The sequence below is a fragment of the Diospyros lotus genome, chromosome 2, assembly GCF_014633365.1.
Source record: "Diospyros lotus cultivar Yz01 chromosome 2, ASM1463336v1, whole genome shotgun sequence".
Taxonomy (NCBI): Eukaryota; Viridiplantae; Streptophyta; class Magnoliopsida; order Ericales; family Ebenaceae; genus Diospyros; species Diospyros lotus.
Window position 1 is genome coordinate 24,463,617 of NC_068339.1, and position 18,596 is coordinate 24,482,212.

The following is an 18,596-nucleotide window of genomic DNA, read 5'->3' on the forward strand; positions in this document are numbered from 1 at the left end:
TTCTATATATTTTCTCAAATACTAACTTAAACATCAAAAGACCTGCGTAAGAGATACCCCGTGCCCCTAATCATCTTTTGTTTTGTAGGTCTCCTATAAACTAAAAACTCAAAATAGATATTCTTTCACAACTACACATTTATTATTGTATCTATGCAACAATAATTGACATCATATATAGGAACCAATCAAAAAGTTAATTAAAAGACTCAAATAGTCTTTGAGAAAGGCTAATGAAGGTCTCTATGATAGTTGACAATCCCCAAGAGAGACAATCCCTAGGAAACCATCAAAGAAAGCTAAAGAACTAGCTACAAGTCTCCAAGAGAATAAGGAAAGGTCTTCAAGAAGTCACAACGAGATACCGATACTCTTAGAGTAGAGAAAGTCTCTTAGACAAATAAGAAAATTAGTGACTCCCCTAAAACAAATAGAGTCTCCAAACTAACCGTCCGTATCTCGAAGATTCTCTTGACTTCCAAGGATACTCAAGCCCTAAAACAAAACAACAATGACTCCTATGTAGTTAATTTTTTTCTTGGAGCCCTAACCGAACTAAATCAATCGAACTTGTTAGTTCAGTTTAATTTTTTGTTGCATCGGTTCGGTTCAATTAATTTTTCTCAAAAGTTTGATTTTCAATTTTTGATTTGATTTTTTGGATACGTTGTTTTGATGTTTATAAAATGATATCATTTTTTTTTATTTTATGTATTTTCTATCAGTTATTTTGGGTTTTTACGTTTTTTTGGTTTAATCGATTTTATTCGATTTACACAATTTGTATTTGATTTTTTTAATTATCAATTAATTTAATTTTTTTTAATTAAATAGTTGGTACCGAACGGTTTGCACGCCCCTAGCATTAGCTCCATCTGGAATTCCTTGACCAACGAAAGCTACAAAGATTTTGAGCCTTCAGATGTGTAAGTCAACAAAATTTGTCAATAATTGTAATCAAGTTTCCCGTCTAATCTGGGAACCGACGAAACAATATTAAAATTGTTTGTCATGCTTCACAACCGGAAATTAAAATAAATATTCTGCAAGTTGCAAGGTTGACAGGCGCTGATACCAGACTGATGGAATCAACTAAGAAAGCAAATTATATATATATGAAGATTAGGAAGAAGAAAAGAGAAACTGAAAGTTCACTTCTGTTGCATTGTCTCCTCCACTAACAACCACTAACTTATAATTGACCTGTAACTCAATAGGTGACGTAGCCACTCTCCTATTATATATTAATTGGGATATTATATATTATTATATTAAGCATTCAATAAATTAAATGTTTCTTACAACATAACAACGTGATTCCTTTTTTCAATTGGGATTGGTGTCGCTACGATGACCAATCCCGAAAGCCAATTTGGATGATGGCATAATTAATTCAGGCAACGAGTGCCCTAAAAAGAAAAAAATTAAAAAATATAATCAAATTCTATATTGTGAAACGTGTTGTGTCGAATCCAAATTATAATTGAGTTTTAATAACTGTCGCAAAAAAACATCACCGCAAACACAAGTATATATGTTATATACATCCATTTTCTCTATTAATTAAAAATGAGACATCAGATAATATTGTTGATGAGGGAATATTTTACTAAGGGCAAAAATACTATACTACCCTTGGAGATCCCCAATATGGTGCCGCCACGTGCCTGCCTCAAGAAAGTGCCACGTGTCACCTATATCTTCATCATTCATCTCATATTTGATTTTGAACGAGATTGACTCAATCAACTGAGATTCTCTCCAACGTCCGGTTCAGAAGTTATCTTATCTTTTCAGAGTGTGCTTTACCTCATCTTTAAATAGAGGTTGACTTCTACAGGTACGGATCATCTGACTCCTAGTTCAATTTCCATTTTGGGCATATTTCTTCTACTGACTTGAGCATCGGAGTTCTCTCGGGGGATTACAGCCCCGCTCCTGCAGGTACTTGGTTCGAGGCAGACCTCGGTGATCGGTCCAGTATTATCATTTGGCGCCCACCGTGAGGCCGGTTACTTTATCTGCCCTTATTCGTCGAGTATCTCGACCGAGCTCAAGTTTCCTCCCGTTATGGCGACAAGAAGAAATCCATCACGAGCTGCTGGGACCCAGCCCGTCCCAGATCAGAGTCAAAACCACCCACCTGAGAGCGGCCCTGTAGAGGGTCACCCCCCGAATCCCTCGCCACCTTAGGATCGTGTCGCCCAGCTAGAGGGACAGGTCCAACATCTGACGGAATTGCTCAACACCTTTTTGGCCCAACAGCAGCCCCCGGAGATGAGACCGGTGGAGCACTCCAATCATGATAGTCGACATCAGGGGGATCGCCACTCTAGTCATAGAGAATTCCGAGGAGGCGAATCCCCCCGCACTGGGAAGGAGTCCCATCGGGATGAGAGACGGAGCGGACCCTCTAGGCGTAGCGAGTACGGGAAGCTAGGCTCGGAGGAGGAGGAGTCCTCTAGTCCCGATTATGCCCGGGCTGGAGGGGCTCAGCGAGAAAGACGTTTGCGGCATTTGGAGAGGGAGGTTGCAGAGTTGAGACGGAGGGAAGAAGAGCCGCACGACATTATTTCTAATCAGCCATTAAGTCGGGAGATCATGGCAATTACCCCATCCGAGCGCCTTCGAATCCCAGCTATTAAGCCATATGGAGGCACAACTGACCCTACTGATCACTTAAATCTCTTCGCCTCTCACATGATGGTCCAGGCGGCACCTGATGCTATGTGGTGTAGAGTCTTCCCAGCCACTTTGGAAGGACATGCACGGTCCTGGTATTCAAGTCTGGCACATCGGTCGATCGCTAACTTCGGACAGCTTCGGAATAGGTTCTTGGCTCACTTCGCTCCCCTTCGGAGGCACCGAAGGTCTACCATGACCCTCGTGAATCTCAAGCAGAACTAAGGGGAGTCGTTAACAGATTTTGTGGCCAGGTTTAATATGGAGGCATTGAGCATTGAGAATCTTGATCAGAGTATCGCTATGGTGGCCTTTCAGAATGCCTTGAGGGTTGGCCCTTTTACCCAGTCACTGGCTAAGAGGCCTCCCCAAACATTCACAGAGATCCTGAGCCGAGCCACCAAGTACATTAATGCCGAGGAGGTGATGCGGGTCAAGAGAAGTGAATACTCAGATAAGAAAGAGAAGAGAAGTCAGAACCGAGAGCAAAAGCCTGAAGATAAATCGGGCCAACGGGGGGAGAGGTCGGGCCCTCGATGGAGTCCAGTCAAGTTCACCCTGCTTAATACTCCTCGGGCTGAGATCCTGGCCACAATCGAGAATAAGGATTACTTGAAAAAATCGAGACCCATGAAAGCCCCGGCTAACAAGCGGAGTAAAGACAAGTATTGTCGATTCCATCGAGATCATGGACATGACACGGAGGAGTGCCATCAACTTAAAGAAGAGATCCAGGAGCTCATCAATCGAGGTTTCCTAAGGAGGTTTGTAGCTACGGATACAGAACCACAAAGGGGTGAACGAAGGGGATCGAGGAGCCCCCCTCGCAGGCGCGGTAGATCTCAGGAACGACGCAGAACCAAAACCCCGCCCCGGAAAGAGAATCGCCAGGGGGATGGGAGTCCTCCGCAACAGTTGATTTTTCATACTCTAGCGACTGGGGTGGTGCCAAGCAAGGAATCGAGGGAGAGTTCTGATCTGCATCGAAGTCCGGGAATCAAAAGGGCTCGACCAGGGGATGTTATCTCCTTTACCGATGACGACTTGCTCGGATATCCGGTTTCTAATGATCCGCTAGTCATCACAGCAAAATTGGGAAAATGGGAGCTTCGGCGGATTCTTGTGGACCCGGGGAGCTCTTCTGAAGTTTTATATCGACAAGCCTTTTTAAGCATGGGATACGAAATGGAACAGTTGAAGCCCGCTCGTGTCCCCTTGATTGGATTCGACGGGGAAGTGGTATATGCGGATGGTGTCTTCCAGCTCTTGTTGACTCTTGGAAAGGGTTCTCGGTTTGCCCAGGTCATGTTAGACATTTTGGTAGCGGATGTCCCCTCGGCCTACAATATGATCCTCGGAAGATTGGGGCTAAATGCTCTGCGGGCTGTGCCGAGTACTTATCACATGGTGCTTAAGTTCCCCACTGCGGCGGGGGTTGGAGAAGTTAGAGGAGACCTAAGGTCTGCCCGGGAATGTTACATGGCATCCATTAGCACAGCTAAGGGTGTTGTGCAGGAGCAGTTAGAGCCGCAAGAGGATTCAAGACGGAGACGGAGCCCTACTGTGGGGGAGGTCGGGATTTCCCTTCCCGCCACTGTCAATTTTTTACTAGAAGGTCCAGAAGACCCAAAGACTGCTGAGCCAGTGGATGAGCTTGTAGAGGTACCATTGGACCCGGACAGAGTCGATAGATGCGTGAGGGTGAGCGCCCAATTGAAAGACCCTATTCGGACCCAGATTGTATCCCTTCTTAGCCAATATGCAGATATTTTCGCATGGTCAGTCCACGACATTCCAGGTATAGACCCGGCAGTAATGACGCACCGTTTGGGAGTAAAGCGGGGGTACCGACCTGTCATACAGAAGAAGAGAAATTTCGCCCTAGATAGGGCAAGGGCCATAGAGGCCGAGGTGGAAAAACTAATGGCGGCATGATATATTCGGGAGGTCGATTATCCCGAATGGCTCGCCAATGTGGTTTTGGTTCCTAAGGGGGAAGGTAAGTGGAGGTTATGTATTGATTTCACTGACCTCAACAAGGCTTGTCCAAAAGATAGTTACCCACTTCCCCGGATCGATGCCCTAATTGATGGCACGGCCGGATGCCACCTCATGAGTTTCCTAGATGCTTTTCAGGGATACCATCAGATCCCGTTACATAAAGAAGATCAGGAGAAAACAACATTCGTCACTGATCGGGGCCCTTATTGCTATACTGTTATGCCTTTTGACTTAAAAAATGCAGGGGCTACATACCAACGGCTCGTGAATAGGCTCTTTCAGGACTAATTGGGTCGCAACATGGAAGCCTACGTGGATGATATGCTAGTGAAGAGCCTGCTGGTAGAGGAGCATCCGACAGATCTAGAAGAGTGCTTCAAAACCTTGCGCAGGTTCCAATCGAAACTTAATCCTTCTAAATGCGCTTTTGGTGTCTCTGCAGGAAAGTTCCTTGGGTATATCATGCATCATCATGGGATAGAGGTGAATCCCGAGAAGATTAAAGCGATACTAAACATGCCGACCCCGAGAAGCATTAAGGAGGTCCAGCAACTCACCGGAAGGATAGCAGCTCTAGGGAGATTTCTCTCCCGATCGGCAGAAAAGGGCCTCCCTTTTTTCAAAGCCCTATCCAGGACCAAAGATTTTGTCTGGGACGTTGGGTGCCAGGAGGCTTTCAACGAGCTCAAGGAATGTCTAGCCTCACCACCAGTCCTTACTAAGCCAAAGATGGGTGAGCCGCTATACCTCTACTTGGCCGTGGCAGAAGAGGCAGTGAGCTCGGTACTGGTGCGTGAAGAGAATAAGAGGCAGAGGCCAGTATACTACACGAGCAAACGATTGTCTGTGGCAGAGGCTCAGTATTCCCCCATGGAGAAATTAGCGTTTGCCCTGATCGTCTCAGGGAGAAAGTTACGACCCTACTTCCAGGCACATTCTATCATCGTGCTTACTGACCAGCCTCTAAGGCAGATTTTGGGGAAGCCAGAGCTCTCAGGGAGAATGTTGAAGTGGTCAATGGAGTTAACAACATTCGACATAGAGTATCGACCTCGGTCAGCTATTAAGGCCCAGGCCTTAGCTGATTTCATCGCCGAAGGATTTGGGCTTGGCGAACCTCTAGAAAACAGCCTAGGACCATGGATGTTGGCAATGGATGGCAGCTCAAACTCTAGGGGCGGAGGAGCTGGGCTAATGATAAAGAGCCCAGAGGGTCAGTCCTGGTTATACGCTCTGCATTTTGAGTTTCGGGTGTCTAACAATGAGGCAGAGTACGAGGCCCTCATAGCTGGGTTGAGGCTCGCAGCACAGCTTGGGGCGAAGCATCTCAACATACAATCTGATTCTAACCTTGTTGTTCAGCATGTGAAGGGAGAATACGAGGCTAGGGAGGACCACATGTCCAAATATTTGGTTTTCGTTCAGGAACTGATGAGTCATTTTCAATCTGTAAAGATTGAGCATGTGCCTCGATCCCAGAATATGGAAGCAGACACTTTGTCCCGGATCGCATCGGCCTCTTTTCCAACCAATTCTAGACAGATTCTTATCGAGTCATTACCTCAAAGAAGCATTGATGAGATGGTGGAGCAGCTATGTCTCGATCTAGAGCTAAGTTGGATGGACCATTTTGTTAGTTATTTGAAGGATGGAAAGCTACCAGAGAGTGACTTAGAGGCTCAAGAGCTAAAAATGAGGGCCCAGAAATTTATACTAATCAACGAAGAGTTGTATAAGAGATCCTTCACTCAACCACTCTTGAAGTGCGTAAAGCCACGTGAGGCTGACTATGTTTTAAGAGAGATCCATGAGGGAATATGTGGGAGTCACATAGGAGCCCGAACTCTTTATCAGAAATCCCTTCGACAAGGTGTCTGATGCAGAGCAGTTGGTCAAGAAATGTGAAAGATGCCAACGGGTCTCCAACCTAATTCATGTTTCTAGCGCCATGCTCACCCACCTGGTTCAGCCGTGCCCCTTCGCCCAATGGGGGATTGATATTCTGGGTCCGTTCCCGCCTGCCGCAAGTCAAGTAAAATTCTTGATCGCGGCGATAGGACCCAATTCACAGATTGGACGATCAAGGAATGGTGTCAAGAATTGGGGATCAAGCAGCACTTCACCTCAGTAGCTCATCCACAGGCTAACAGACAGATTGAGCTTGCTAATAGGACTATGCTCCATGGATTAAAAGCCCGGGTGGACAAGGCAGATGGAAGTTGGGTGGATGAGTTACCGAGCATCCTTTGGTCTTATCGGACCACGAGGAGGGGGTCCACCAGAGAGACCCCATTCAACTTATGTTACGGCTCAGATGCCCTTATTCCGGTAGAGATCGGGATCCCAACTTTTAGGGTGGAGCATTTTGATCCAGAATCCAATGAACAAGCCTTGAGGAATAATTTAGATATAGTGGAGGAGCTTCGGGACGAAGCAAGGGTCCACCAAGCGGTTTATAATCAGCGAATTGAGAGGTACTATAATCGAATGGTGAAAGCTCGGAGTTTTCTACCTGGCGATCTGGTCCTTCGACGAGTGAGTGTGAGCAACCCCCGAGACTCCAACAAGTTGTCGCCGACTTGGGAAGGCCCCTATCGGGTTACCGAGACCCTCAGCTCTAGGGCATACCGGCTTGGAATTATGGATGGCACTCCAATAAAGAATGAGTGGAATATTCAGAATTTGAAGAAATTTTATCAATAATGGGTTACCCCCAAGGATCTTGAAGCTATGTATGTTTCTCAATAAAACCTCATTATTGTTCTTTTTATATGTGCAGACTGTCCTATGGAATATAAAAAATAATAAGAAGAGGGGGCAAGAGGCAAAAAAGAAGGAAAGGTTTTCCCTTCCCCGAACTCAGTGGCCTCCAAATGGAATTTTTTGAGTCCTTTCATCCCCATTGGAGTTAGCAAGAACAAAGGGTCAAATGTGGCCTCAGGGGACCACCCCTAATAAAAAGAAAGAGTCACGGGTCAAATATGGCCTCAGAGGACCACCCCTAATAAAAAAGAAAAGTCACAGGTCAAATATGGCCTCGGGGGACCACCCCTAATAAAAATGAAGAGTCAAGGGTCAGATATGGCCCCAAGGGGACCACCCCTAAAATAAAAGCAAAATGGAGGGGCGAGAAATCAGGTAACAGAGATCACTTGGCTCAAACTATTACAAAAAAGGCATAACTACGAAGCATTTTTATGCAATGAAAGATCAGAAGTCCAATATAACCCAAACTTGGGGAAAGAAGATAGATGCAACTAACAACTAGGTTTCTTCTTCTTCGGACTCCTCGGATTCGTTTGCTGGGGCTTGGGAGGATGATGCTCGGCTAAGCTCGACGATCACATCTTCCATGGACCTGACGGGAGCAAAACTGAGGTCAGGATAGGCTCTTTGCACCTCCTCCGTGCAGCGAGTGAAACCTCTCTTCCATACCCCTTGCAGCTCATGTCTAATAAATCCTCTCACCTCAAGGAGTTGGGTGGGGTTTGCATACTTCTCTTCAAGCTCCCGGTTGCGCTCCCGAGTCCGTCCTAACTCTTCCTCAGGGCATGGTGGCTAATCTCGAGCCCCTGAAGGCGTCCCTCAAGCTCCTCGTTTCGTTGATGTTGAGCCCTCAGATCCTCGTCCCGCTAGTCGATAGTCCTATGGCAGTCGGCAAGGGCATTATCCATCTCCAACATCCTTTGTGAATTTCTCGCCATTCGCCTTTGGAGCTCGTTATGAGCGACAATACTCTGTTCAAATAGCACAAAGTTAGAATATAGGGGACGAGAGTTCTCTATATTAAAAGTCCGAAGGGCTAACCTGAACCAAGCCCTGGCCTAGCAAGACTCCAAGGTCTCCGAAGTCAGGTCGGCGGCCCCCTCCATGTCTGCCCGAGTGGGAAGGCCCTGAATAAGCTGAGTCGCCACCCAAGCCTCGCTGCTGTGGTCTGTTTCTTGGACATTCCAGTTGGGTCGGTGAAGAGCCCTGGCAGGAATAGGCGCCTCTTCTTCAAGCATGTCAGAGAGGGGCTCGGTGCCCTGAGAGCCCCCTGTCTCGGTGTGGGGCAGAGAAGAGCGGGACCCGGACGCTTTTGATTTCTTGTGCCGAGGTAGGAGCCTGGAGTCTCGAGTATGCCTCTTGGCATTCTTCTGGGCCCGTTTGGCCTCTTCAGTAGCCTGTTTGTCGGTCCCCCACAGCTCCGCATCATCGATCATCTTGGCTGCAAAGCAAAATAAGATCAAATGTTAGAATAAGGAAGCAAGTAGAAATTAGAAACAAGAAGCGGAGCGAGAGAACGGAAAAAATCAACCTAAGGGAGTGTCGGCTGCCGGGCAGGGGTATCGACATAAACCCCCGAGAAACAGGGTTTGTTCGTTAATCAACCTGGCGATACTGACGTGCTCCAAACCCATCAAAAGCTCGGCGTCCCTCCTCTCTAAAGGGGTCATTTCACGAGGAAAATTCTTACAGGAAGGCCGACGCCAGGCGGTGGGCACACCTATAGTAGCGAAGCCGGATCCCATAAAAAAATACCGATTTTTCCAACCTTTTAAGGAGGACGGGGTGTCTACGAGAAACTTACAGCGAGGGTATGCCATGAAAGAATAGCGAAACTCGGACTTATCAACACATACGAGGCGAAATAATTTTAAAAAGAGTTTAACTTTGGGGACAATACCTCTCCCCCAACAACATATAACGAAAGATACTAAGTTCCTCCACCCGTTGGGCATTAGTTGAGAGGGAGATAACCCTACGACTCGAAAGATCTCAGCAAGGGTGCTTTTGAAAGGGAATCGACACCCTGCTTCAAAAGAGGTTTCATAGATGGTTAAACCCCCCGGAAAGGATTGATGGGCTCTAAGGTTGGAGGGTGTAGAATACCAATAGCCCTTAAGAGGGAGATGATATTTCCGGGCGAGTCCGGAGACCTCATCCTCAGACAAGGAAGAATAGGCAGGGGGTTAGGTCATCAGGAAGACCGTTATGGTGGAGCTCTAACTCTGTGTCGGTATCATTATCAAAAGATAGGGCATGAGGACGAGGCCGAGAGGTCCCAGCGTCTCCTATTTGCCTACTAGACTGGGAAGAGGAGCTAGAGGAGTTGGAAGAGTCCGAGCTATTCCCATCTGAGTTGCTAGAGGAGGCCATGGAGATTGACTTACCAAAGCAACGTGACATGGGAAGAGAGACAAGAAAAAGCCACAAAAAATAAGAGAAGGGAGGCAAAGGAATACCGGCTTATGAGAAGAATTTCAAGGATGGAAGAAAAACGCACGAGAGAACCCTTAAGAGGGAGCCGGTCCATCCCTTGATGAACTTAAAGGCACCACTTAGAATCTCTTGAACCCCGTGAGAATCCTACACACAAAAAAAAAGATAAAGGGAAAAGAGGTCTCAAAGTCGAGACTAAGGGTCTCTCAAAAAAAAAAAAAAAAAGGGGGCAGGGAGTCCCTCGCGCGGCCGAGGCGCGAGGACTCGGCCGGCGCGGCCTCGGCCCGCGCGCGCAGGCAAGCCCTCGCGCGGCTGAGGCGCGAGGGCTCAGCCAGCGCGACCTCGGCCCGCGCGCACGGGCAAGCCGCGCGCCTGCGCGGCCGAGGCGCGAGGGCTCGGCCAACGCGGCCTCGGCCCGCGCGCACGGGCAAGCCGCGCTGCTGGGGCGCGCGCAGCCTGCTCCAAACGTGGCCGAGACCTCTGGTCTCGGCCACGCAAATGAGAAAGCTTTTTTTTTTTAAAAAAAAAAAAGGAAGAGGAAGATGAAAGATCTCTTCCCTTCTCACTACACCCCCAAGTATGTTTCCACTCCAATAGTGTTTATGAGGAGGGGACCATCCCCACCCCCCTTTTTATAGAATTCTTGGAGGGCCATGGGGAGTGGTGATGGGATTTTTAGTTGGAAAGCGAGCCAACAATAGCCAATAATAGAACTCTTTAATCTTATTCATTTATTTTTTTTTTGTAAAACCTCTTTTTTCAAGAAAGCTGAGAGGACTACTCCTCTAGCTGCCCGAGCTCCTTTCCTTCGCAGCTCAAGGAGTGGGGGGGGCAAGTGATGAGGGAATATTTTACTAAGGGCAAAAATACTATACTACCCTTGGAGATCCCCAATATGGTGCCGCCACGTGCCTGCCTCAAGAAAGTGCCACGTGTCACCTATATCTTCATCATTCATCTCATATTTGATTTTGAACGAGGTTGACTCAATCAACCGAGATTCTCTCCAACGTCCGGTTCAAAAGTTATCTTATCTCTTCAGAGTGTGCTTTACCTCATCTTTAAATAGAGGTCGACTTCTACAGGTACGGATCATCTGACTCTTAGTTTAATTTCTATTTTGGGCATATTTCTTCTACTGACTTGAGTGTCGGAGTTCTCCCGGGGGATTACAACCCCGCTCTTGTAGGTACTTGGTTCGAGGCAGACCTCGGTGATCGGTCCAGTATCATCAATTGTGTTTTGAATATGTTAGTCACCGTGATGGGAAGAGACTGATTATTGGCTTCGATCATTAAAATTCACCCTATGATTGATGGTGTTTTATTGGAATTAAATAATGTCTGGCTAAGAATTAAAACTTACATTGATAAAATATCACCGATGGATCATTCTAGTTTTTAGATATAAAAATTATCGTAATTGGGGAAATTCAATTATCAGTATTAATCATCGGACTCGTTGATCGATTCTGGTCGTTGGCGACTTTTAAGCTAAAAATTAATTTTTCAATCTATAAAATTTAAATGTTGATCCGTTGGTCATTTTTAATTATGTTTATCTCTGAGATTAGAAAAATTCAGTGGTTGGTTTCAATTACTAAAACCACCAATCAAATGCCGCTAACAGCGGCGGCCGATGGGCTATGATACGCTAAAGTTAAAAAAAAAATTAAATATATAAAATTACATAACTTAAAATTTATTTTTGATACTCTTATTATATAGATAGGGGTGTCAAACAGGTCTGAGGTACTCAGTGGGCCGGCCCAATTCGCCTGTCTAGTCACCCAGCCTGGCATAACCCATTATTGTAGTAATTGGATGGTGTAGAATATAAAAGATCATGTTAGGCTAAGGGTATGTAGCTTGTGGTCTGGCATGACACGACGCATTAATTTGGTATAACTTGACACGTCCTTTTAGCCCATCACATCATGCTTGTATGCTAATACGTGGCATGGCCCATTTGGCCAGTTTGAAAACAAACATTTTACGAAATTACAAAAATTAAAAAAAAATTAATAAATCAAGTATTCTTTATAATAATTTAAGTTTTGAAATTAATCTTATTTTCAGAGGGAAAGCTATATACAGCAATTTGTCCACCCTTCATTTTAAAAAATTATTACTGTATATATATAATTTATTTTTTTAACCGAGCCACCCGTGGCTATAATTGCCCACGCTTAAATTTTAAAAATTATACTATATATATGTAATTTATTTTCTTTTAAGACTTTTTTTTATTTCAAAGGACCACTCACCTCACCTAATCCAACCTTCATTTGTTTTTTGTTTTTTTTTTTTGTTCTCTCTCTCTCTCTCTACTCAGATGGACAGTTGGTCTGTGGAGGTCGAACGCCCACATTTTTTGGGCTATATTACTGATTCAGTTATGACCAAATGCTCACCCTTGATCGAAAGACCTATAGATGAGCTTATTATGGCTAATCTAAAAAAAAAAAAAAATAGCAACTTAGAAAAAATCTTCATTTCTCTCAATTCAATTCTCATTATTGTAACTTAATAAATCATACAAACAGTCCAACCCCCCAAAAAAAGACATTTCTGGCACGACGAATCCAAGTTCATCGACAATACTCAGTGTTGATTATGTTTGCCGAATACGAAGAATCTGATAGATTTGAACTTATATGACACACACCAAGAGGGGGGGTGAATTGGTATAATTAAAAAAAATTCTTTTGAGAAGCAAAGATACTTTCAAATAGTGAAGAGTAAATATAGAATTTTATCAATGAGCATTCAAAGTTAGTAGAAACAGAAATGCAAATGAAGAAAAAAAAAATTGGAAAGCAGTGAGGACACGTATTTATAGTGGTTCAGCTTTCCAAGCTTAGTCCACTACCTTAGCTATCAACTAAGAATTTTAAAACCAATCTTTACTCTCAAACCCCCTACTCAAATATGAGCAGGTCCTCTAGTCCTTGACTAGGGAACTTACAACCTCCCAACTTAATGGGCTCTCTAGCTACTGCTAGGAAAAAAAATTACAAAGAATGAAATGAAGATTCTAAGAGTACAACTCTTAGTTACAAGCTCTCTCTTTTAAATGTAAGATCGAGGCTTAAAAGTAATATAACAGTAAAATATCAAAGCCTCTTAAATGAAAAATACAGAGAGAAAAGTTAAAGCTCGATGTAACAGTGAAGGCACGATCGTTCAAGATATCCAATATATTTTCAGCAGCCTTTAATGCATCTTCAACCACCTATTTATAGTTGATGGTGGGTAAATTTGAAATTTGGACTGTTGTGGGTGGTTGGCGAGCATTTAATGCATCAAAAACTAGCCGTTATAAAATCTGTGAAACATGATAGTCGACAGAAGAAAAGATTAGTCAACTATTTTTACAAGTAAAACTAAGAATAGTCTACAGACATATACTGATAGTCGACTATTTTTAATACAAAAATCCAATAGTCGACAGACATACTTGAATAGTCGACAGTTGCTGAAATTAGAAGAAATTTTTGAATTTTATGAACAAAAATAGTCGACAGATCAGAATGCATAGTCGACTATTTTTACTCGATAGTCGACAGTTGCTGAAATAGTCGACAGATGCTTAAATAGTCGACAGAACATTAAAAACAGTCGACTATTTTGAAGCATAGTCGACAGAATGATCCTGATAGTCGACTATTTTATAGAAAATCTTAAATTTTTAATACATCCTTAATTGATTCTGTTAGAAACTCTTTTTGATTATCTTAAAAGCAAGTTGAGATTATCAAAAGTATATTTTGAAACAAATCACTCTCAACAAGCAAGTTTTTCAAATCACTCTCAACCATACTCAATATTTCTTCTATAAGATTTCATATCTTGCTTCAAAGCTTATATACTAAAAATTCATTTTCTCATTCATATAATCCACATAGTAGAAATTGATTTTCATATAGTCATTATCAAAACTATTTTATTACTAAGAGTGAAATATCAATAGAATCCAAGTTCATTGACATTTTCTTTTGGGATGTATCCAAAATTTTCAACGAAGCTCAAATCTAATTTTGGAATAGGAATTGAATTGGTTTCTGGGTGAAACCAATTTTGAACATTTTGAGGGTTTGCACAAGAGTTTACAAACTCCTTCAATAATGCTAGATAAACTTGCAGATTGTCGACCTAAAAATCATATATTAGCAAATTAAATTTAAAAACTCAAAGAGATTAAGGATTTAGGGTTTCATCATACCTGCTGTTGGAGAGCAAAAAGTTCAGATACACAGTCATAAATGGAATATTGAAGTCTAACTTGAGTTTCATATGAGAGTGTAATGGTAATCGTTTACCGAAAGTCTGGCCAAAAGATTAAAGTCATTTTTGGCACCAAAATCGTGTGGATAGTTGCAAAAGAAGTAGGTCCTTGTTCATGGCTGAAATAAGGGGTAAAAACACACCATTGGATACATTTTCTTCTCAAGAACCTGTATGCACCGCATCAAAAACCAAATGCTGGAGTTGTGGCAAGAGCTGCACCTGGGGCAGCAAAGAAGGTTGAGGGAGCAACATCAGCAGTAGTAGCGTCGATGGCCATGGTAGAACTCGAAGTGGTATTTGCTCTCTATTTTTTGGACAGAAGAAAGACTGGAAAAACAACCCAAACTCTCGATTTTTAGCTAGTAGAAGAGCTCTCTGGTGAATAGTGAAACAATAAGAGAGAATTGCAAAGTTGGATATATATAGCTGAATCCGACCAAACATGGTGGCAAACAACTCGGTAGACAGGCCATGAAAACTGACAGCAAATTCTGGAAAGCAGCACCAAAAAGTCCGCGCAAATGCTGGAAAGATACCGCGACACGTTAGAGAAAATTTCGGATGCAGCTTGGACCGTGACAAACACCGCTAGACATTTTGGAGACACGTGGAGGAAAAATCAAAAAGTTGAACTTGTCAAGAACAATTGTAATAATTTATAGATATTTTTTTTAATATTATGTTATTTTAAATTTTTTGTGTTATTTCATTTTTACCCATCTAGCCTAAAATTCCTGGCTCCAACCCTACTTATATTCAATATTTACTTATTTAGTCAATACTTATTAGAGAATTATGCATTAGTCTAGTGGTACTACGGTTGTTGTTTTAATACAATAATTAAATTTATATCTTAAGAAAAAGCTTGGCAAAGTCCTGGTAAGAGAGTAAAGTTCACGACGACAATGAGGATTAATAGATACCTGCCTTGATCCACTATTCAGGAGAACAAAAAGGATGTATGGGTTCTTCGAATGGTTTTTAGGCATCTTTAGGAGCCTTGCTCTCCGATAGCTCTAGTCTTCAGATAAGTAGACTCTAGATGGATTTGCAACACAAGAGAAGTCAGAAGGCAAGCGGAGAGCTCCCCACGCAAACCCCTTTAATGCTTAAGTCAGATGATGATGCCATGAAAAAGAATGATGTATGTATGTATGCTGTAAGGTTCTAGATGGGTGTCATCTGATCAGAGTCTTCTAATGGGCAGTCTTTTGATGGGTTTATGGTATGACTTGGGTCAGAGTCTCTAGGTCCTAGATCTAGGGTATTTTCTCTCTTATTGTGTAACGAGGAGATATTTATAGACATTGGTGGTGGGGCCCATGTGATATGTGACATATCGATGTGTGTCCTGACTTTTCAAGGGAAAAATGCTTTGAATGAGGTTGGAAGGGTTGGAGGTGCCTTCAAGTATAGAATGCCCCGAAAAGTATCATCCGTATAGGTTTTTCTTGAAGATTTCTCAGAGTCATCAGGTGACTTAAGTTCATAAGACTCTTTAGATGAGTCATGAGTCATAGACTTATATGAGTTTAGGGACTAGACTGATCCGGAGACTCTTTAAAGTCTCCAGAAGACTCTTGTCCAATTTTTTTTTTAAAATCATTAGGTCTTCAACCTTCTTTGGAATACTTCTATGATTTATGGATATTTAAATTTTTTATTTTCTCATGACACCCCACAACAATTATAACAAATTTAAAATATATATTTTAAAATTATGAATTCAATTTAAAAATACTGTCTTATAAGATGAAGGTTGAAGGTTCATTTAAATTTGTGTAAACAAATAAAAATGTTTGAAATAGTTTTTATTTATATTTTAATTAAATTTTATATTTTAAAATAATTACAAAATACCTTCTAAAAATGGACATTTTTTTTAATTTACATAACTGACTCATTTAGCCAAATAATCTAGCTACCGCTCTCGACAGCTAGGACAACCCTCTCAACCTGTTTTGACTAGGCTGTGTGAGGTTGCTTTCTTTTTTAGTATCAATTAAAGCTGACATGACCATTCAACTAGGCTTGACTCACCAATGAAAAGGGCCAAGTGGGCATGCTAGTCCAATCCAATCCTAGATCTAGGGTATTTTCTCTCTTATTAACAAAGACATATTTATAGACATTGGTGGTGGGGTTGCATGACATGTGACATGATGTGTCTTGATTTTTCAAGAAAAAAAATGCTTTGGATGAAGTTGGAAGAGCTAGAGGTGCCTTTGAGAATAGAATGCCTCGAAGAGTATCATCTGAATAGATTTTTCTTGAAGATTTTTCGAAGTTATTGGGTGACTTAAACTTAAAAAACTTTTCAAATGAGTTTATATGAGCTTAAAAACTTGGCTAATTTGGAGAATCTTCAAAATCTTTAAAAGACTATTGCTTAGAAAATTCTTCAGAATCATTTGGGTCTTCGACCTTCTTTGGAATGCTTTTATGATTTATGAATATTTAAATTTTTTATTTTCCATGACTCCCCCACAACAATTACAATTGATTACAATTAAATTTAAAAATGTATTTTAAAATTATAGATTCAATTTAAAAATTTAAAAATACTGTCTTATAAGATGAAGGTTGAAGGTTCATTTAAATTTGTGTAAACAAATAAAATGTTTGAAATAGTTTTTATTTATATTTTAATTAAATTTTATATTTTAAAATAATTACAAAATACCTTCTAAACCTGTTTTAACTAGGCTGTGTGAGGTTGCTTTCTTTTTAGGATCAATCAATAGCTGATATGACCATTCAACTTGGCTTGGCTCATCAACGAAAAGGGCCAAGTGGGCATGCTAGTCCAATCCACTCCAAGCCGCTCGTTTAACACTTCTATTATCAAAATGAATTCCTGTTCTGTTTTCTCATTTTTATTATTCAAATGAATTTGTTGTGTTAAAATAAATTTACTAGAATATAAATATTTTAAGTCTAAAATATGCAAACACAATTCATTTTCCATGTTTTTGTTCTGAAAAAGAAAAGAAGGAAAAAAGAAAAAATGTATTCTTAAATTTTAAAAATAAAATTATATATTTATTTAAAAATTTAAAAATATAGTATATCTATATTATAATTAAAAATATAGAATAATATAAAATATATTATTAAGTATATTACACATATTATGTATAATAATATTTATTATAAATTATCACTAATTTATTAATCAAATTTATTATTTTATTTTAATAGTAAAATTTTATTAAAAATAGTTAATTTTTTCATTTAATAATTAAATTTATTGAATAAAATATTATAAAATAATTTTTCTCAAAATTTTAAAATAAACGCATTTTTTAATTTTCTATTTTATAAAATAATTTTTTAAAATAACAAAAAGAACACGTTTTCAGTTTTCTAAAAATAGACTATCAAAACAGAAAACTAAAAATGAATTTAAAATTCAAAACTAAAAAATGAAAATGTAAAGAGAACGCAACTTTAAGTTTTAATGTTATTGTATAATTGATGCAGAATAAAACATTCAAATTTAAAAATTAATAAATTTTAAAGTTTATTATAGAACTCTGTCAAAATTTGATAAGTTTTTAAAAATAGTGTTGAGGTGCTATTGTAGCATCTAATTTTTAAAAAAGGAGCATTTTTCTTTTTTATCCAAAAAATAATTTTACTAATTGATAAATAAATATATTGTGTTTTGTAACATTTCACCAATCAATGATAGTGTTTTAAGAGCTAAAAACAAAGGTATATAATAAATATACCCTAAATATATATATATATAGTCTTAAAAAATTGCATTTATTGTACTTTAACTATTTTTATTATTAATATTATCTTTTCATATAATTAACCAAAAACCAAAGATAAAAATGCTCATCTCATTGGCTCTCCCCATTCTAGAGCTTGCTAGTGTTGCTATCATCGTAGCTTAGAGTTGAAAATATGTCTAGCAAATTAAGGGGTTGTGTACTTATGGAGAATGCTTTTTATTTTTCATCTCTAGTTTTCATTTCTATTTTTATATTTTTTCTATAAAAAGTTAGAAAAAATGAAAAACGAGTTCATTTTGTCAAATATGAAACCAATTTTAGTCTTTAAAAAATAAGAAAACGTTCAAAATCAAGAAAATTTCTACTTGAAAACATTAACTGAAAATAAACAAATCAAAATTGGAAACATTAACTAATAAATTCACGACAATTTATCAAAAACAGCTACCAAACAAATCCATTATGGTTGCAACGAACAACAACAAAGCTGAAAAGATGACTAACAATGACGATGAATTTGTGACGATCAGCAATATATAAAGGGTCTACAAAGCTAAAGATGAAAGGTTGATGAGTCATGGCGGCTATGAATTTGCCATGATCGGTGAAGGATCTACGACGATTGGTGGCAATTACTCTGTGAAACTAATGAGGAACGGTCGCTAAAGGGAATTGAAGG

General features: G+C 40.6%; 2 protein-coding genes across 2 annotated transcripts; both read left to right on the forward strand.

Moving 5' to 3' along the window:
- Positions 1 to 2,943: 2,943 nt before the first annotated feature.
- On the forward strand, positions 2,944 to 4,617 carry LOC127794731 (uncharacterized). The gene has a single exon (XM_052325979.1). It carries the CDS (start codon positions 2,944 to 2,946, stop codon positions 4,615 to 4,617), a length of 1,674 nt encoding a protein of 557 aa, XP_052181939.1.
- Positions 4,618 to 4,983: 366 nt separating this feature from the next.
- LOC127794733 (uncharacterized) lies at positions 4,984 to 6,561 on the forward strand. Its single transcript, XM_052325980.1, has one exon. It carries the CDS (start codon positions 4,984 to 4,986, stop codon positions 6,559 to 6,561), a length of 1,578 nt encoding a protein of 525 aa, XP_052181940.1.
- The last annotated feature ends 12,035 nt before the right edge of the window (positions 6,562 to 18,596 follow it).